The sequence below is a fragment of the Thermobia domestica genome, chromosome 7 (assembly GCF_964235325.1).
Source record: "Thermobia domestica chromosome 7, izTheDome1.hap1.1, whole genome shotgun sequence".
Taxonomy (NCBI): domain Eukaryota; kingdom Metazoa; phylum Arthropoda; class Insecta; order Zygentoma; family Lepismatidae; genus Thermobia; species Thermobia domestica.
Genome location: NC_137460.1, coordinates 47188945 through 47211139, shown reverse-complemented (window position 1 = coordinate 47211139; position 22195 = coordinate 47188945). Strand labels below are relative to the sequence as shown.

Sequence of the window (22195 nt, the reverse complement as noted above, 5' to 3'; positions counted from 1 at the left end):
TTAAGTTTAGTATTTCCATGCATAGTTTCCTTGGAATCGCTTTTACCCTTTTGTCGATTTTGGCCTTTGTCATTATTTCTGGAGATATTTGAATAGGGGTCTTTGCTTCCCCTGCAACTAAATCCTCACATAAAGAAAAAAACAAAAAACGTATTCCTTAATTTTCTATCTAGTATGTGTATATGCCTGTTTCTTCAACTTGCTCATGTTTCTTTGGAGATTTCGAGCTTCTTTGAAAATACTTCGGGAGGGACTTAGAAACCTTCAAACCGTTTTCTCCGCAGAAACGAAAAAAATACGTGTTCTTACTTTTAATTCTAGTATCTGCATGCATATTTTCCTTGGAAATGCTTGTGTCCTTTTGTCGATTTTGGCCTTTGTCATTATTTTTGGAGATATTTGAATAGGGGCCGTTGCTCCACCTGCAATCATTTTCTCACATAAAAGAAAAAAACCGTATTCCTCAATTTTCTATCTAGTATGGGCATAATCTTTTTTCTACAAATTGCTGATGTTCTTTTGGAGATTTCGAGCTTTTTTGAAAATACTTCGGGACGGGCTTAGGCCCCTTGAAACCGTTTTTTTGCAGAAACGAAAAAGATATGGGTTACTTTATTTTGTGTCTAGTATCTACCTGCAAAATTTCGTTGAAGTCGGCGTGCAAAATTTTATGGATGTTCCATGTAAGACCTCAGACATTGACAGGCACCTAATTAACAAATTCTCTAAGACACGCGGTCATTGAGAGACATCTATCCAACACACCCTAACACGTATGGTTATTGGGCTCTTTTAAACTTCACCAACAAACCTCCAAATAATTAGAGGAACTTGTATGTATTTGTAATATTTTGTATTCAAGAGGAAACTTATATAATAAGAGGTGATGGGAAAGTCCAAACTCAAGTGTGTCATCTTTTAGCTCTACCATAAAAGACAGAAAAGTTTACATGGTAGATTCGCCGGCTATCAATCCCGTATCTCTCAGACAATAGTTTAACAAAATTTAAAACTTTACAATAATTTTTCAAAATGCTTTGAAGAAAGGAACGGAGTTGTCAGATTTTCCTTTTCTTTTTTTCTTTTTAGAGGTAAGAAAGACTGTTACAACTCTTAGGATGTTATGAATGAATAAAAATTACTTAAGTTTAAAACGTTTCATTATACAAAATAGATATAAAATGATTGCACAGTACAGAGATTCTCAACTTAAAACTGTATATATATATATATATATATATATATATATATATATTACTTGAAGTTGTATAACATGAATAATTTTGTTTTATATTGGCTATTTTTTTTAAACAAGATTAATCCATTGGGATTACTCGCTCATTGGATTCAATACTACAAGAACAGATCATTGTTGACTACTGCTGGTCGCCTTATAGACCGCGGTCTCTTCTCTGGCCACCCCTGAAATAGATAAAATCCATATAAAAACTTTTTTAAATATTAAAACTTTTAAATATTTTTTAAAAATATTTTTAAATATTTCTTATTAAGAAGTTTAATAAGAAAAGAGTACAAGTTTGTTGCTTAATCACGATCAATCTGTGCAACCATAAATAGACGGAAATCATGTGTGCTATCTGCTGGTTTCAGGAAAGCCCATGTATAGCCGCAAGTATGAATTTTCTCTCTAAATGCGCACGATTAAGACACTTGTATCCTGAATCTACAGATTTTCCTTCTAAAAGCACTCGATTAAGACACCTGTAGCTGGAATATACTGATTTTCCTTCTAAATACACTCGATTAAGACACCTGTAGCTGGAATCTACGGATTTTCCTTGTAAATACACTCGATTAAGATGCCTGTAGCAAGAATCTACGGATTTTCCTTCTAAATGCACTCGGTTAAGATACCTGTAGCCGGAATCTACGGATTTTCCTTCTAAATGCACTCGGTTAAGATACCTGTAGCCGGAATCTACGGATTTTCCTTCTAAATGCACTCGGTTAAGACACCTGTAGCAAGAATCTACGGATTTTCGTTCTAAATGAGCTCGATTAAGACACCTGTAGCCGGAATCTACGGATTTTCCTTCTAAATGCACTCGATTAAGACACCTGTAGCAGAAATCTACAAATTTTCCTTCTACATGCGCTCGATTAAGACGCCTGTAGCCGGGATCTGCGGATTTTCCTTCTAAATGCACTCGGTTAAGACACCTCTAACAAGAATCTACGGATTTTCGTTCTAAATGAGCTCGATTGAGACACCTGTAGCCGGAATCTACGGATTTTCCTTCTAAATGCACTCGATTAAGACGCCTGTAGCAGAAATCTACGAATTTTCCTTCTAAACGCGCTCGATTAAGACGCCTGTAGCCGGAATCTGCGGATTTTCCTTCTAAATGCACTCGGTTAAGACGCCTGTAGCAGAAATCTACGAATTTTCCTTCTAAACGCGCTCGATTAAGACGCCTGTAGCCGGAATCTGCGGATTTTCCTTCTAAATGGGCTCGATTTTTCTCTCCATATAGGGTTATACTCTATGATTGGGTACTTGGAGACTTGTTTAAAAGGAAAACAATTATATAGGAAGTTATTCTAAGTATTTATTAATTAAACTTAGAGGGTTTTGAAAAGGATTGAGCATTGCTTGAAAAAAATATCGAGCTATCAAAAATTGGTACGTAGAACTGTGTGTACTTACAAATAAAGGTTTTAAAAGATATGTGAACTTTCCTGATAAGGTTCAATTTTTTTGTATAGTATCGGAGAGATCGATTTTGACATATCTATAGATATTAAAAAAAAAGAATATTGGATAAACAGATAAAGATACCTAATTGATTGATTTAAAAAAATAAATGTGACTACAACAAAACAATAAAAGGCCGGGGCCAGTGCACTTAACATTCTCGCTTGAATACCTTAAACTAAATCAAATTATATTGCAGTTACTAATGAAACATTCTCTTGTGAAATACGAACAAACAAAGTATTCACGGAAAACTTCTCCCGAAGGAAACTCATCCCTAAAAATTAACAAATCCTTCTGGATTTTAAAAATAAACAATGACTTATTTAGTATATTAAGGTTACATGTTTTTAAGACCTCAACAAAATCTCAGGATTCGTATTTGAGGAAACAAATTCGGATATTTTCGTAAGAAGTAATTAATTCGGAGTTAGTAATGAAATACTTATTTATGAAATGTGAACGAAATCACCTGAATCATTTTCAGAAAATCGTCCAAAAAACTGATCCCAAAAATAAACATCCTTTCGTAAATTTTTAAAGTCAAATTGTTATGGCATATTATCAAGTTACTAACGAAATATTAATTTATGAAATATTTACAAAATCGCCTTTTTTATTTTTGAGAAAATCATTCGAAAAAATCTGACGCATTAGAATAAATATTTCTCGTAGATTTCCCCCCGCCTCAGGGAAATGACTTAATATCTCATTATAGGATTGTTAATCGAATATTGATATAATAAATATAAACAAAATCGTTAGAGCCATTTTCGAGAAAATCACACGAGTGAATAGTTTAAATTTCATCCTTCAGTAAACTAACCTTATAGTTGACGGTAGGTATATATAAAAAATAACAAAATAAACTAGAGAATCTTATGAAGAACTTAAGTTTAAAATAGGGTGTGGAGACGTAGAAGGGAGAGTATAGGAGAATATAAATACATCGGGGACGAAAGAACGACTGGAGAGGTTTTCGGTATATAAGAGCAATGAATCTTATATATCCATTGAAATCTCGAATTCAATTTCTTTTTCTACGATCACCATTACTTCCTTGACGCCCTCCAGATTTTAGTCAATTATATTTAAAGAAACCATACTATGTACTTTGTATATATAACTTTTGTCGGAAAGAGGATTTTGATTTTGATTCATTCGCCCCCTCAGAATTAAAAAGCTTCGACGCCAGTACTAAGGAAGCTACCCCTTGAGGCACATGAAAGAAAATCAAGTCGACACGGATTATTGAAATACCATGAATTGCAACATTATTTTTAAAGGAGTCAGATTTTTTTCTTTTCAACCACGATTAGCTAATCTTTGTATTAAACGAACTTCCAATTAAATATTGAGATTCTGTTTTACTGATTCCAATATGCACTCTATGGGATAGAAAATAGACATTACGCAAAAGCGATGAAAACGATTGGAGGCTTTGGGAAATGTGGGCATGAAGAAGAAAAAGGAGAGAATCAGCTGGGTTGAACGGAAAACGAATAAGAAGATGTTAGAAATAGTACCAGTAGGGGAGAAAAGAAGAATTTTAGATGTAATTAAAAGGAGGAATAGAAACTGGTTGGAACATTGACTGACTAGGAACTGTATTATGAAAGTCGTGGTAGAGGATATGGTGGAAGGAAAGAGAGGGAGGGTGCGGAGATTAGTTGAAGGAAGGTATTAAAACAGAAAATTGCTTCGTCAAGACGAAGACACTAGCTGAGAACCACCGTACATTGAAGCTTCACAGTTGCAGCAAGTGACGTGCCAATAATGGCAGAATAGCTATGATGTTGATGATGATATGTTTAGCAATATTGGCCATAAAAGAGAGAGAGGAAAAATTAAAATAGTAATGATTATAATCAAACCTCTTAATATTTTAGAATAATTTGAGGCTAAACTGAAAACGACTCAATTGTCTATGTGTTTCGTGTAAACTCAATTTATATAAATAACTTTTGACTATATTAGAAACACAAAATAACGGCATAAAACTCCAAGTTATTTGAAATAACTGTACAAAATCTCTCTCATTTGTGAATATGGATTATTTTATTGTTGTATAATATTATATTGCAGATGTGCTGTATACCTAAGGAGGCTATTAAGTTATATTGATAAACAATTATTCAACGCACAAGCACCCGCCCATGAAATCAGACTTGTGGTCATGTGCACTACGTTTTTGTCAATGTCATGAAAATGCTATTTCGATATTAATTTTATGAGCACACGTTGAACATTTCCAACGTGGAATCCTTATTGCATTTCCTCCATATGTGTTAAGCACATAAATGGAAGTTGTATGAGACATGACAATTCATTCTGCAATGGAGAATGGAATAGCCAATGAAGAACGCTGAAATCGATTATGAGCCAATCAACCAATCAAGATATCCGAAATAATTCCGTGAAACAAGCAAATTGGTGCTATGGCATTACTCATATAAGCTCCATTTACTCCGCTCTGCGTGAGCAAAGAATTGCGCGACATCTATTGAGAAGATTTTTAAGGACCATTCTTTCAGATGACATATAATGCCATCTTCCAACCGTTTTGGTAACTACATATATTAGTATTCGGCATTTATTACAAAATTTGGCTAGAAGTTAAAATAAAATGATTGTAGAGAATTATACGCGCCTTTGAGTTACGCGCACTTCCGGAGGGCCTTTGAGTTGGGTTTGGGCTCTTGCTACAAAAAGGTGAAAATAGGAAAATTTAAGTATTGAACCTCAATGTACGTTAAAGAAGTATGTCGCAGTGCTGTTCTAGGATATCGTGGGATAAGTGAAACTATAATTATTACACTCAGGGGCAGGTCCGTATCCAGGGGGGGGGGGTCTGGGGGCCGGCCCCTAAATTTTTGCTGGCCAAAGGGTGCCCATCAAGGGGGCAATGTGGGGTGCTAGCCCCCTTGAAGAAATTGTACTTCAGAATATCGAAAACCCAATAGATTTTTTACATTAGTTACAGCAAAATTTGAAACTATATTTGAAACGTCGCTTATACTTGCCCGCCTTTGGAAACTACAACATGGGCGCCCTTGTGCTGGTCCCCTAAAATTTTCACGGTAGGCTTGCAAATGAACTATAATATGGTTGGATCGCCCCCCCTAACTTCAGCCGGGCCCCCTACATTTTGGGGCTGGCTACCGGCCTGCTCAGGAATACGTTTCTTATCACATTTAAAAGAGGTAGTATAGCTGGTTAATGTAGTTTTAGTCAGATTTTAATATTGCAAACAGTTCTTGAGATACAGCGGAATATATTTTATAATGACGTCATCAGTGCCTGTATCATTTGGACTCATGAGGATTAGATATAAGGAGGGGAAAATGGAAAACTCTAACTATTGGAATTCATTGTACCTCCCAAAATAAATTTCACGTAAAAATTAAAGAATGGAAGGTGAGGTTCTGGGGTGCCGTGAGGGGGAGAAACAATAAATACAGCCAGTGAAACGATTCTCATACTTTATGAAAGGGTACGTAAAATTGGATATTCTGCAGATTTGATTTGAATATTCGAGATAGTTACTGAGACATTATGCGTATTGTTTGGATTCCTGGGGATTCAGCACAAGAAAGTGAAAATTGAAAAATCTATTCATAGGTCTTCATTGGATGCCCTAAAATAAATTTTATGCAAAAATTAAAGTGTGATAGTGGGATACTGGGGTCTCGTGGGGATCGGGTAATCTACTTTTAATTCTCTCAGACAAACCCATCTTACCTCATGTAATAAAGGAAGTATAATTTATTGATTTAGTGAAAACCGGACGCTAATATTACAAATAGTCACTGAAAACGCTATATCTCTCCACTTAAATAACCAATTTCACTTGCTTTCTTGAATGAAATAAGAAAAAAAATCACTGCGTTTGATAAGTGTTTTTTACAGGAAGTTAGGAAGTATAATTATTTCTGGGTATTACTGGTATCTATGGCTTATTTAGCGCATCACGTATGCGGGATGATATTCCTCGGCGATCATACTAGTCTGAGAAGTAGAGAAGGAAGGAAGCGGTATGGAAACTATATATTAGGTATTTTCCTAGCATTTGTCTGATGTGAATGAGGAAAACCCAGGAAAAACCCAATTCAAGATGACTGGTCTGTTATAGCTTTTACACCTTTTAGGTCGAGAGTTTCCTGCAGAAGTCGAACCTAAAACTAGACTCAAACCTAACCAGACTCGAACCTAACCACAGTACCCTACCATCATAACCCTTAAGTTTTATTTAAAATTTCTTTCCCATGTATAGTGAGGTCCAATAACTACATTTTCCAATTTTCACCTCCGTATCCTCAAGACTCAAAACTTCAAATGAAGCATTGTCCTTGGTTAATAATGACGTCACAACAATATATTTAACACTATAACTCAGTGACTATTTGTAATATTAATATCCGGTTTTCACTTAATTAACCAACTTTACTTGCTTAGTTTCACGAGGTAAGATGGGTTTCTCTAAGTGTATTAAATGTAGATTTCCCTACCCCACGACCCCCATAGTATTCCACTATGACACACCATTTTTATTTTTACATAAAATTTATTATGGGACATGCAACGGGGTTCAATAGTTGGATTTTCCTATTTTCACCTCCTTATACCTAAGACCCAGGAGTTCAAACGAAGCTACGTTTCTGACAATGATGATGTCTCAAGGATATATAAAGCGCTCTAACGTAGCAACTATTTGTAATATTAGCATCTGGTTTCCACTAAATTAACCATCCAGAGTAAATGGTTATTTTATGTTATACGAGTTATGATGAGAAATAACTCGTATCTCATCAATCCTAACGATGTACTGTCACGTTGCAAGTGCCGTAATGAAAGACTTGACATGTGTGTATTTTAGGATCAATTTCGCATTACAAGTGGTGGGATTCTCGTATAATGTTAATTTTTATGTTCTTTCTCAATTTTCTCGAAAACTACGCATGATAATTTATCTTCAAACATCATATTTTCCTGTTCTCTGTAGGATCTATCAATTCGTACATACATGCCTCATCAGTGGCGTATTTACGATTTTGTTTCGGGAGGGGCTTTGCTAACTTTCGGGGGGGGGGGTTTCTCTGGAAATGTGAAAATTCTGCAAGATATTTCATTTACTTTACTATACGAAGTAAGATTTCCGGGGTGGGGCTTAAGCCCGGAAGCCCCCCCTAAATACGCCACTGTGCCTAATCTTGAGACATCCCTTTTCTAATTTTACGTTGCTAGTAGTAGTTTATTGTAGAATTTATAACTATGGTATGTTCTTTTTTTTAATTCTTTGATTTTGTGATCTATTTATAAAATATATTTAGGGACACTTTCATCATTTCAATAATTTGCAAAAAGACATTATTATAATATCACAATTTGTAATTTTTTCCCATCATGGAGCAAAAACTAATTTGAAAATTACACAAAACTGCCAGGGGCCGTGGTGGCTCAGCGGTAGAGCCTTCATCTCTGGTGCATGATGATCGGTTCTTGGTTCGATCCAAGGCGAATTGAGTTCATGATATAAAACATCGTATTTGTAAGTTATCCACTTTTCTTCCCACATTATCATCACGCCAATTCTTTCACAATTATTTATTTTTGTTAATTATTCGTGGGCATGAACGTTCGACTTGAAACTAAAATTTTCATTTCATTTTTATTACAAGGGATGACCAGAAAATAAGATTACAACAAGGATGTTATAAAATAGAGGATCTGCTCATACCAGAAAATCGTGAAGTCATACGTCAGAGCTTCGCCACACCTACTCTGCCCACTCCGCGCCACTAAGATCGTGATGTTTCGAGCGAACAATCATGACGGAAACGAGAGTAGCCAATCAGACGTGCCATCTCAGACGATGCTCAATTGTTTTTTTTTTTTTTTTTTTTTTTTTTGGCTTCATTGAGTTCATATAATGAAGATACGTATGGGTAGATCCTCTATTTTATAACATCCTTGGGTTACAAAGCCTGCAGTGAAAAGTATATAAATTATTTCATACAATCAATACAGTCAAGAAATAGTATATACATTAGGTTATTTTTCGACACTTTCCATATCGGTTGAAGAACTTGTCGAATCGTGGGGTGAGTTTGAAGATTCTCTCCTGATAAAAATCCTGTCCTTGCTTTTCCCGCCAATTGTCACCATGTGTTCCACCTGCTTGTCTGAAGCGAAACGACGGCCTCCTAGGTGTTCCTTCAAGTGCGGGAACAGGTGAAAGTTCTTTGGAGCGAGGTCCGGGCTGTAGGGGGATGGGGATCGGCTACAGCGCTCTTCGTTGGTGACTTCTTCTTTACCAGCCTCAAACTTTCGACATCATTCTACGGCATGCTGTCGAAACAGTACAGTCTCTCCGTATACCTCTTCCAGGTGCCGGTGAATTTTAGCCTCGGTTACATGTTTCGTCCAAAGAACTGCAAGAACTGAGCGGACTGCTTTTGGAGGCCAGTTTTCCAAATGAGTCGCCCTATGTGTTTACATACATCTAGCCACGTAGGGGCTGAAATACTGAAAAGTTGCGAACTCCACGTATTAAAATTAAAGCACACTGCCCATTTCTCTGTAACAGACGAAGCTCCAGAATTATCGGCATTGTAACCTTAGTTTCTGATCTTCCTTCGTACATGAAAGACGGAACACATTTTGCACGAATCGTCACTGCAAGGTCATCCATCAGAGTTTAGGTCGTTCCCCACGAAACTATCTCGCTTCCTAGACCTGAATCACAAAACCGAACAGAGGGAGAAGGAAAGAAAGAAAATTTAATACAACGGAAAAAAAAATAAATTCGAAAAAGGGTAAAGAAATTCAACTGCTTAATACTAGATCTACCTAAGTATTAACTTACTCACCGTAATTTATATCACTGTGATTTCTTGCACTTAAACGTTTGGTTCACAATAAGACAAATAGAAAAGATTAAATTGAATGGAGACTGGAGTTAAGATAATTTTTAAGTTCATTGTTTCCGACGTCGACTTGTTGTATCAAACGCATGTTAATGTACCATGTTAACTTATCAGTTTTTTCCTGATATTGAAAGAATAATATATATATATATATATATATATATATATATATATACAAGTGTTAAACCTCATAATAATCAAATATAGGAATGTGATAAGATTAAGAGACGATTTGAGTTACTTGTAGCACAAGGTTTTAGTCTTTAAAGAAAATTTACGAGTAGCAAAACATATCAGAACTTTCTGTAATAAGAAATAGGATTGGTTGGAGTTTTATGAAGTATATATTACTGCTACATTCTGTGTCTCACTGTTGTCAGATTGTGTAAGCGCGTACCGGTATGTGTTGTGTTGAAGCTATAAAGAGAGATCGTATATAACTATGCCGGAACAGGGATGTTAGTTTCGTCTGTACTGGAAGTCGAACCGAAGATCATTAAAACAAAAGAATTATTAGAATAGGGAATAATTAATAAAGAAAAAGATAAATCTTTTAGAAAAAGAAAGAGAGAAAGGGTAGAGTAAAGTATTAAAAAGAGGTAGGTTTTATAACGAACTCAATCCATATATATAAATAATTGAAAAAATATTATTTGAAATAGTATCAAGAAGGAAGGTATGCAGGGAGTGGGCTCTGATGGTCTTGACTCCCCCAAAATCCAGGCTTTTCTGTAAATTTAATATAATTTTACGGGAGATTTTACAAATTTTAATATAATTTATCCTCATATTGAATTTAGACTTCCAAAAGTTTGGATCCTTACCAAAATAATTCCTGCATACGGACCTGGTTCAAGTAGGTAAATGCTAGCCAAGAGTGCATCAATCATGTCAATTCATCGATAACATAACATCGAACATCAGTGCAAGTGTTTACCTTGTATTGTTACGTCGGATATATAAGGTGAATTTAGAAGAAGAGATATAAGATATAAGGTGAATCTAGGAGAAGAGGTTGGAGTTTTAAGGTGATTCTAGGAGAAGAGTTCGTAGATATAAGATGAATCTAGGAGAAGAGGAATGTAGATATAAGGTGAATCTAGGAGAAGAAGTATGAGATATAACGTGAATCTAGGAGAAGAGTTCGTAGATATAAGGTGCATCTAGGAGAAGAGGTCGGAGATATAAGGTGAATCTAGGAGGATGTCGAGATATAAATTGAATCTAGGAGAAGAGATCGTAGATATAAGGTGAATCTAGGCGAAGAGGTTGGAGATGTAAGGTAAATCTAGGCGAAGAGGTCGGAGAAACAAGGTGAATCTAGGGGAAGAGATCCGAGATATAAGGTGAATCTAGGGGAAGAGATCCGAGATATAAGGTGAATCTAGGAGAAGAGGTCGGAGATACAAAATGAATCTAGGAGAAGCAGTTAGAGGTATAAAGTGAATCTAGGATTAGAAGTTTAATAACGAAGACTCCACTTTGCCTAGAAAGGTCACGAGATTGACTCTTCGTGTTAGAAGATTCTCTTTTACTCAGCCAAAATTGTCGAAGGATGTATTTGCTGCAAATAATTATAATTTCTCTGCAGATACGATAGACAAAGTGTACTTGAGCACTTATAAATGTAATACATGTTTATTCTCTCAGTAAAATAATTGGAAACTAACCGAAAACCTAGTTAGTTACTTGTCAAAAGTATGTAGTTTTGAACCATTTTGGAAATTATCATCGACTGAAGATAAAAGATTTGGCAGAGATATGACGCAGATTTAAGCTTCTGAAAAACCGAATTCATTAATCTCACAGTAAGCTAATTCAAGAATTAATACTCTCTACGAATATCTGGAATACTGTTGTGGAACAAATCTTAGACAAACTTTTTTTCGTAAACTTAGAAAGACGAATAGCTACCGCAGAACTTACCCCGAGCTAGTTGAGGTAATGAACTTTTTTTTTTTTTTTTTTTTAAAGCAGATAGAATTGATTGCTGGACATTGTAATTTATTTGACTTTAATTTGACTTTATTTTATTTGTTTAATTAATTACTTTCAGCTTAAACTTTTAGTGACTTTGCAAGGAATTAAACAGCAAACGCAAATCATGCGGATTGTGCAGCAGTTGTCGGCAAACATCACTCTCCTCTGGGTCTGAGTCGAGGTGGCACAATGTGGTAGCTCTTGATGGATTCCTCTAGTTCGTAAAGATGAGGCACTACAATGGATTGGGCCATACAGGATTTGTTTGACAATTATCATGTGTTAGTAGATGGAGTTTTCTCAATGGTGTGCCGTACGACTTTGGAATCTGTTATACTAGGGCGGCCGGATCTTGGGTGATCTTCATTTTTACAATCTGCAAGAAATTTCTGGAAATGACGAGTTGCTGTAATGTGGTTCACAGCACTTCCCCTTTCGTATCATAAATCTTTGGGTCCTGCCATACCGCTAGGCGAGAGTTCGAATTCATATAGTAACAGTTCACGTATGAGACGTTGTTAGGCACTCACCATCACTACCACTAAAAATAACAAGATACTGACAAAGTGGTGGTCTCGTATATATGTTTCTAAAAATGAAATTATGTGCTTGAACCCTCTTGAAGAAATTCTACTTACGCCACTGATGTGTTAACAATTCTTACCGAGCATTTTTCCTGATAATTCATTGTCGCAGCAGCGTCTCTTAGTTGTGTTGCGGTAAGATGGCATAACTTTCGCTTTGCAACACATGAACTACTTCCACCGTCTGCACACAATCCATATGGCGCTGTAATAATATTTCAATATTTTACATACATAATTTGGCATTATTAATGCATATAATACGTATATTAAGGTAAATATAAATAACGAATACCTAGTGAGATTATTCCTTTTCTTGAATTTTGTCCCTGTTGTGATACTCGGATCTTAATTTTATAATACAAGGTAGGGGCGGCGCCAAGCTGAATGACACATTTTAAACGAATATTGCGTAGGCGTAGTAATTTATATTGGTTAGCGGTGTGGGAACCGAAAGAGGAAAGACACACGTTATATAGCGAGTCACACTGGAACATTGAAGCACATCTTAGTTATTACGAAACTAAATCTGTGCCAGAAGTGCAACGTTTTTGTAGACGAAGCTTTAATGTTGGCCTCTCCACGTTCTCACGAGTTCGCAATGTTCTTGGAGCTCCATGTTTTATATCCAACACACTACCAGTCTCTTCAAAGTTATTCACCTAAGCCAATATGGTATTCCAAGACGGTCCTTTACCATGTCGACCAACATAAAGTTTCGCATTTCCGGCTCAGACTTAATTTCGTAATAACTACAAACTGAGGAACACGATGTTCTGTACTCTAATGCTCCATTGCAACTGACCATATAACGTGACATTTTTTCCAATTTCGGTTTCCACTCCTCCAACCAATATGCTTTATACCTGCGCAATGTTCAAACTTAAGATGTGTCAGTCGATTCGACGCCACCATGTATAAATAAGTCACCGCTTACGGTGTTTATTTCTGAATTATAGAACACGCACTTTTGGCTTATTTATTCGCTTAGTAGCATTCTTGTCTGATTAGTAGCATTCAAGAAAGTTTTCAGTTAATTACTACACGCCTAAAATATCTCTGGGGGCAGAAGGTAACGAACTCATTACCTTAGAGACAAGTGATGTCAGACATAAAAACGTAGACAGAATTGCCTGTATTGCCATACATACTATTTTACATAACATTTCTTGCATGTCCATAAATTTTTCAAGAAAACAAAGTGGAAGCTAATTAAGTAGTGTCCCTATACCGCAAATGGTAATTGAGTGATCACGATGGTAACGACACTTCCGGTGAAACTGACTAGGTTCGGCGATGGAATGGGCTGAGGTTGAACCACAGAACTGTATGTAGGTAGTTTAATTTCGGTAATGTAACCGCAGATGACAGGGGCAGTTTGTTTGGCATGTGTCATTACATTGAAGCGGATGAGAATGTTGAACCTTCTTCCCCACTTTACTCCAAGTTAGAAAATGTGACATAGTCTACCATTATGTTTCTCCAAACCGCTCAATTCTGTAAAGATAATATGACCTAAGACTGAATCATACCATCATGTACATACTGCGGAAGGCGATTTTGTGCTGAGGAAGGAAAGGTATATAGTGTAGGATCAAGCAATAAAATTTACTCGTTCCTCCTTCAATCGACGTAAACCAAAATAGGACAATACATAGCACCTGTCACTCTGCGAAACAAATGCATTAACTTTTGAAGCGAGTTATATCAGTACATATGTAGACCTAATTGTATTGTGAATAAAAATATGTAATTTTCTAGATAAACAAACAAATCCGAAACCAGCAACTCCTTTTCTTAACTCTTGTGATTCAATTATGAGTTTCGATGCAATATTTTCTTAAATTAAACACTATATGAGTTCATTCTCATCTATGTACTGAGACGAAATATTTACTTGTGTGTGACTTCGAGCAACCTGTACGAACTGTATTCAAAAAGAGACAGAACGTTTGTTGTTTTTCCTTTGTTGCTCATTATACAAACTTTCAACCACTATCCTCGTCAAAGTATGCTTCTAACGACGCCCTTTCAAAGCTGTTTTGTGTTTAGAAAATAGAAAAAAAATCTATCGGAGCCAAGTTCGGAGAATAGTATGCGTGGAAACAACGGAAGAGCGATATTTTGCCAGATAATTTAAAATAAGAAGAGATGCATTACAAGGTTTTCAGTCTGAATTTGATGACAAAATCCTACTCTTATTGTCGACGTGCTCAACAACTTCAAGAACAGTTAAACGACGATTTTCACAAATCAATTTGGTTGTCTATTGATGTGAAAGGTCGTCCAGTACTTGGGTTTCTGACCACTGAATTTCTGCTCTCCTTGAAACGATTAAATCAATCATAACATTGCGTTTGAATTATGCAGATGTTCTTGAATGCTTAATTAACCATTTTTGGAATGTTTTCCACAAGTTAGCACAAAAATTTTCACAGATGCGTTGTTCTTCCAACTCCTTCATTATTGGTTTTTCACTAATCTGACGAGCGGCTTATGCACGACATCGCTCAATCGGTACTTACGCGAGAAATAACGCATCGATCGTAACTCAGTAAAAGGCGATAATTTACTAAGATATGTAGCTAGGTGCACACAGTAGCCCAAGTACACCGTTTGCAGCTAAGCTATTAACAAATTCACTCTTTTTTTTAACACATCTTACAAGGTTCTTCCTTATCTACCTGATTGTGCTAACTACTCAAAGTTCCTAGAATAATATCCAGTGGAAAAGTTCTGTTAACGTGACGATAAATTCTCGGATTTCTTATGCCATAAGTTAGTTTATAATATCGTGAGGATGGTTTGCCTCATAGAGAAAATTTACTATATTTCTTTGTAAATTCAGCTCTATCAAATAATATTTTCATATTAGCACTAGATACAAACACGGAAGAACATGCATTTTTAATATACTCAAATTACAATTAGAAATGATTAGAATTTATTTTTTCTACAAGAAACTAAATATCTACTTACGTTGAACACATTGGTTGCTTTTGCACATCATGTATTGTGTTTCACATTTTATCTCACAAGGCTTCTTCTTTATAGATCCAGCTACGTAGAAAAATAGTAATTATTTAATGTCTAATTATTCAAATTGTATGAACGTTGCTTATAACAATGTATATAGATCGGTCAAAATATAACCCACAGTTCACTGTAACCCGATAATGGTAAACACTAGAGACAAAAAAAAAAAAAAAAAAAAAAAGTAAGTAGAAGCATTGGTTCTTTGAAAATATCGCTCAACAGGTTTCTTTTGCTTCCCTGCACTGCAGCCACCTTTGTTTTAACGGCACAAATGCACGTTCGTAAAAGTCTTGAGGTTGGTCGTAACACCATTTTCTTAGAAAACAAAAAGTCGTTATCGTCTTGAAACTTCCCAAAAAGCTGAGCCTTCAGTCGTCCAAATAGGTAGAAGATCAATACATGCGTTTTTCCTGATTTGCACGATCTATCTGGTCAAGAGCCGTGAAATCCAGTGAGCTCCATTTTTTCTGTATCCAAATTGGCGGATTGTGAATTGGCGTTCACAGAGATCCTTTATCACACCTGTATACTCCATGATTTGTATCGTTGTGACGTATTTATAATTTTGGATTAGTTCTGTATTGACGTGTTTCATCGGTTCTAATGGCATTTACATATGGCGAGCCGGGCTCGCGCTTGGAAGGGTCCCAGTCACAGCACTACTCTTGATAATAATTATTGTAGATCTCTATCTATCAAGAAAGTGTTCTGTGATGTCATCAGCATTCGTTCGTTAACTATGAGAAAGTTTCCAAGTCTAGCCATAGCATTCAGCTAATACAAAATTATAATGGAAGTGTTACTAATCAAGGGGGTTATTTATTTTACACTTTTTTACACTTTATGTAGTAAATAAGAGGTTTGTACAATGTAAGCCTTTTTGTGTTCCTTGAGTAACATTATTGGGAATACCTTTGTGCACTATTTTCTCTGTATCTCTTTCTCTTTTTTTAAAAAAAATAAATTGCACCCTGCTTAGTAGAGGTAGCTAGGGTTAGCTGTATTTCTTGGAGAGGGTGTTCACTACTAGTCTTTCTTAGTTTCTAGCTTCACACAATTTTGCTTCAGAAGCTATAGAGAAAACTTAAAGCCTGATTTTAAATTCTTTTTATTTCATGAAATAGATTTGATGTAACTTAACGTCAAATTACAAACAATAAGATGAATGATCAGTAGCTCAGGAAAAAAATATTCAAAATGAATTTATACAATTCATGGCAAACAAAATAAAAATTTAACAAAAGTTGTTAGGAAGTGAGTTATCGATTGTATATGATGTAACACTTGTGTTTAGCAGAAATCTGTAATATTACGACTTGTAAACAAATATACCGCTGATTTCGAGAATAACTCTATACTTGCTTGTTGAGATTTTGTCAAGTGTTATTCTGTTGTCGATATTTTTATTTTTCATATAAAAGGCGAAAGTCCCCGCGAGGCTCTATTGTTCTGAGCTACGCAAAGGCTAAGACTGCCTCTGGTTGATGGTCTACCTGAACATAGCTGGTCCTGGGTGCTACATTCACCACACACTGAAATCTCTGAAGTTACCGACACGCATTTCTTTGATTTATTGTGTTGTTTCCATACACTGGCAACAGACTATTGTGAATGGATCTTCCTGTGTTATCGATCAATGCACGCTGGCATAGTACTGTGTCATTTTTATCATCTATAGTAGCTTACACGAAATAAAGATAAGATAGAATGGGAGTTAAAGGACCAGTGCTTCCACGTTCAGAAATTCATTTCTCTAGCTCAGTAGGCATCAGAAATATTGTGATATGCATAGTTTTAGTTCCAGAGTTATTTTACTTCAAACCTAGGATTTCTAGTTAGCCAAAAATAATAATAACAATAATAAGTCCAAATCATAATCTTGATGGATAATACTCGAGAAACAAAGATTGCCACACCATCTACCACCATCGAAAATTTGGAGGTGATAGTACTTCCATCTCAATTAGAAATTTTGTTCAAGCAAAATCCTACTAAGCAAAACCCTACTTTGAAGGACTATAACCAGGGAACAAAAGATTTTCACTTGATCACATTTTAAATTGTACTATAGCTCGACTAGCTAAGTAGGCCCATTGAATGCTGTGTTGTACATTTTTTTGGTTCTTGAGATGTAGATCATTAAATTTAGAATGTGGACTTAATCAGAAAATAAGTCGAAATCTCTACTCTGATGGTAGAATAGCTCGGGAAACAAAGATATGCAGAACATATTTTTTTTTTATATAATAATATAATAGTATTTCTATACAAATGATTGGCAGGCAGCAAATAAAATAACAACCTAGACTACATTACAAGATAATTAGTGAAAGAACCATATCTTTTTATACAAAATTTCTACAATGCTTTTTATATTTCTACACAGTTGGTAGTCAGGTGACAAGAAAATAACAGCGTACAAAGCATTCGAAATAATTAGTGAAATAATTTTTGAACAATTACTTTTAGTTATGCTTCACAACTTAATCCATCCCTGGTGTGATATTGTTATGCGCTGAGCAGAGAACTCATGGTGATAATATTTCCTTGAACAACTATGAGTTTAACTGTTATACAAAAAATATCCCTGCATTCTTAATATGTACGGTTATATCGATAAACTGAAAAGATAACACGATTAAGCGAACACAACATAAGCTTTTCATGAATCCCTTCAAACAAGAAGCTATCGGTACATTATGTTATCGGCTATAGTATATTGTTGAAGTTTTTTTCTACACTTCAAAGGGATTTGAAATATTGATGCCATTCATTACTGTAATCTATTGGTGTTATCACTGGCTTATTGATGTTTCATTATTTGTAATTATACATAACAATAATTAAATGTATATAATTTAAGAAATTGTTTGCACCTCAGTGTGGTGTGTAAATTGTCCTTTCACACCCATTAAATGTGTTAATTGAGGCATGTGGGGAACAATGGAACAAATCTCGCAAGCAAACTGAGCAATAGGGGTAATTTAAAAAGTTTCAGCTCATTTTACATCATTGTAGAATGGTCGGCGTACATGCCTCGATATTCTACTAAACTTCTCTCAAACAGAAAAGTTAGGTTCTTACTGAGAATCTTATTATTTTTTTTAATCGATGTCTCAATTTTCTACTGACAATTCCAACTTTGCTCAAGTTGATTCTTGACCTTTCTTTCGTCCAAAGACTTCAATTACAAATTTAAATTTTGTATGGTGAAAGTAAGACATGTTTTAGCAATACATTTATTTATTATTACTGCTCCACAAAACTTAAGCAACTCGAAGAAAGTGGCAGAAAATAAAACAACACGATCACTGCACCAAGTATAATGAACAAACAGACGGTCCAGATGCACAATGCAACACAAGTGAAGACGAACAAAAAGAGTTAGAATGTACAGAGTGACCAAAAAGTTCAGCACAACGATATCTTAACAGGTGCAGCTGGATTGTGCGAGGGCATAGGTAGTCAATATGGAGTGTGACCACCACGAATAGCTATACAGGCACGACATCTTGCCTTCATGCTGGAAATCAGAGTGGTAATCAAGTCTTGCGGCAGATGGCGCCACTCCTTGAGGAGAGCTGTTTGCAGGTTAGGGAGAGTGCGTGCTGATGGACTGCGCTGCGCTATTTGCTGCTCAAGAGCACCCCACACATGCTCGATGGGATACAAGTCCGGCGAATATGCAGTCCATGCAATACGCGTAATGTCTTCGCTCTCCAGATTACTCGGACACAAGATGTGCACGGTGTGGGTGGGCATTATCATCGATGAACAAGAAGTCTGGGCCAAATGCTCCGCGTAAATTGCGCACATGTGTACTGAGAATTTCATCCAGGTACCGTTGTGCTGTTAAAGTGCCATGTTGCACAATATGGAGGTCCGTTTTCCCATCCAGCATAATTCCACCCCACACCATAATGGAACCTCCGTAGTAGGACGCCCGTTCAGCAATGAAGTTTGGATGATAGCGTGTTCCCGGCTGTCTCCACACTAAAGTCCGACCAGAATCAGACGACAGGCTGAATCTCGACTCATCAGAGAACATGACATGCGCCCGGTGTTCCCCCCATGCAACATGTTTCTGACACCATGTGTAACGTGCACGTTTGTGCTCCAGTTTCAATGGCATACACAGCACAGGCCTTCTTGCATACAGTCCTGCTCTATTGAGCCGCCGACAAACAGTTTCACGACTCACGGGTTGTCCTGAGCGTGAAACAGCTCATTGGCCAGTTGAGAACATGAAGCTTGACGTTTCATTATTGAAGTTTGGCAGAAATTGTGAGAAATCTGTCCTCGACGGCCGTCGCGTTCTTCGGACGGCCTCCTCCATGACGTCTACTGACTTCACCTTCATTTTGGAAGCGACTCCACAGCCTAGACACAACACTTATTTTCACGTTGAATTCCTGTGCCACTTCCACTTGCGATCGGCCCAATTCCAACCGCCCAATTATTCGATCGCGGTCAAAGTCACTCAAATGTCGTCTACTAGCCATTGCAAGGGATGTACCCTACACAAGAACCACTAACTCATTGCTTGGAGCCTCGGACAAAACTTTGCTGTGGTGTACGCCTCATGGCATAAGTTGTTCACCGCGCTTGCAATGGTGCTGCTTATGCGATAGAGTGGGTGCTCGCCTTGCCTGTGTGTCTCTGTGTATGTGCATGCCACTAACAAGTGTTGAATGGGCCTCACACGTCACTTATACCACGATCTCTTTTATTAAGTTAAGGTTGCTTAAGTTTTGTGGAGCAGTGTAGTTTGTGTTCTTTTAGTTATTCTATATAAATGAGATGATATGATAATAACAATAAATATAAAAAGTGAGAAGGTACTAGCAATTGATGGTGTCATGTTTTTGAACAGTTACAATACACAAAAGATCCGCGCTTAACTAATGAGAAATGAAAGTTAAACAAGAAGCGGAGAAAAGATAGAAATAGGATAGATTATAACTTACTGGGACATTAGTGATTTTCTTAACTATACATGTCTAGTGCAAGGGCAGAGGAGAATGAAAACATCAATTGTTGTGTTATTTTGCTTGTTTGTCTGAATGCAAGTGATTCTTCCAATCACTTCATGATACTCGGTCAACAGATGATTCTGTGCCCTAACCAGGCGATAATTCTTTGCCTTTTCTCGTACATTATCATGAAAGTTCAACTTACTACAATAATGGTTTTATTTTAATATTGAATGCAATAATAATGTGATTGTAAATATCTAGTAAAAGGTCATAAGATTTCTCTTTGAGTGAATGAAAAATACTGTACCTTTGCGGATAGTAGAACATGAAGCAGCTAAATAATAATTTGATTTTCGTTTCCTGACCATTCGACTGCAGAACTCTTCTTCTCTACAGGATGTGTTAGCACAGACCATCTGAACAGCTATTACCAATTATGCAAGGAAGTTAATGTAAATATTACAAGATAAGTTAATAATTAATAGTGAAACATTCAGAGTAGAATGTTGTGCCTAACGTGAGAAAGACATCTTATTTTAAGATGTTATGTTAGTTTTGTGTAGCCTGTCTTAAGCTCATTTTAGATTAGCTGAGGTTTGCTAAAACTAACAGTAAAATCGCTTGGGTAACTGAGACATAGGTTCACTTCAGATAGCCAATATTGGCTTAGGTTTAATATGGTTAACGTATTTAAGCACACAACTTCGGTTAATATTGATTAGATAACGTAATGTAATTTATTCTAGTGTAATCTCAAGTATGCAAGGCCCAGCTACATTAAGTAAGTTACCCGATGTAAGCTTAATACAAGCTAAACAAAGCTATTCTAGAATAAGGTAAACTCAACTAACCCAAGTAAAATTAAGCAAAAATAAACAGAAATGTACTAACTAATCGTAACTTTCAGAAATAAAACTGTAGACTCAATATATGTTGGCGAAATAGAATGTTCTACTCAAGGAATCTGAATTAATTATAAAGTTTTGATGTTCGTGTGTTTAAACATTCTGAGTAGCAATATATTCCTCGTGTCGAGTTGTAAACTAATATATTTAGAACTTTTTTTTTGCCCCATTAGATTCCCGTAGCTAAAGTTCATTTTTATGACTACGTATAGAATACTATTAACGCGCGACAGTGCGGTATTGCATACAGCGAAAATGACTTCACAGAAAAATACACAACACACTCAAATATGTTACACGTTATATAATATCAAGGATAACTCATATATTTAGAAACATATGAGCAAATATAAGATAGTTTTATTGCATATGCTTTATCCGAAATTGCTGCTGTATTACTTTAATTCTTACTGAACTTTAAAAGGGACTTTTGGTCTACCATTGAATACAAGAAAATGTTTAATAGTGTTAATGTTGAATAGAGAGACTATCGACATTAAGATTGACGTTTTTCCTACCAAAAGCAAATGAAAGTTATAAGATCAACAACTTAACAATTATTTTGGAGGTATCTAGAAATTCTCTCGACCATTCTGAGTGTCTAATAATTTGTTTCAGTGTTTTTCATTGACTATTTCATTCTAGATTGAACAATATGTTGGCATTGCTCAAGTATCTTAGTTGAAATCCAGCTGTGAAATTCCTGTCCTCAAGGAAACATATTTAGTACAGTATTCAACTCTAGTCACCTTGATACTTCTCCCTGATTTGGTTGAGGAAAGAAGAGCGATAAAAACTAAATTGAGGTCTAGTCTGTCGTTCTCGAAGACAAAGATTTGGGACAATACTATCATACACAAAATGCATCAATTGTTTGCAATTGTGGAATTTAAAGTATATATTTGAAAGACGTAAATATTTACTATTTAGGGTTTTGGGTTTTCCAGTCAATTTTCAACTTTCTCTGAAGTCTTAAAAGTCTTAGCCTCTCGTGGTTATTCTTTAGAATAGATCTCACTTCCTTCGATCAAATAGAAATCATTTTCATGTAAAGTAGATAAACGGATCAAGT

General features: G+C 36.0%; 1 protein-coding gene across 1 annotated transcript; it reads right to left on the bottom strand.

Annotated features, from left to right (window-relative positions):
• Positions 1 to 1274: 1274 nt before the first annotated feature.
• On the bottom strand, positions 1275 to 20636 carry LOC145688866 (uncharacterized). Its single transcript, XM_081763035.1, has 4 exons — positions 20526 to 20636; positions 15186 to 15266; positions 12287 to 12411; positions 1275 to 1422 (listed from the first exon to the last, which is right to left on the bottom strand). The coding sequence occupies exons 1-4, from the start codon at positions 20632 to 20634 to the stop codon at positions 1354 to 1356; spliced, it is 384 nt and encodes a 127-aa protein (XP_081619161.1). The 5' UTR covers positions 20635 to 20636; the 3' UTR covers positions 1275 to 1353.
• Positions 20637 to 22195: the final 1559 nt, after the last annotated feature.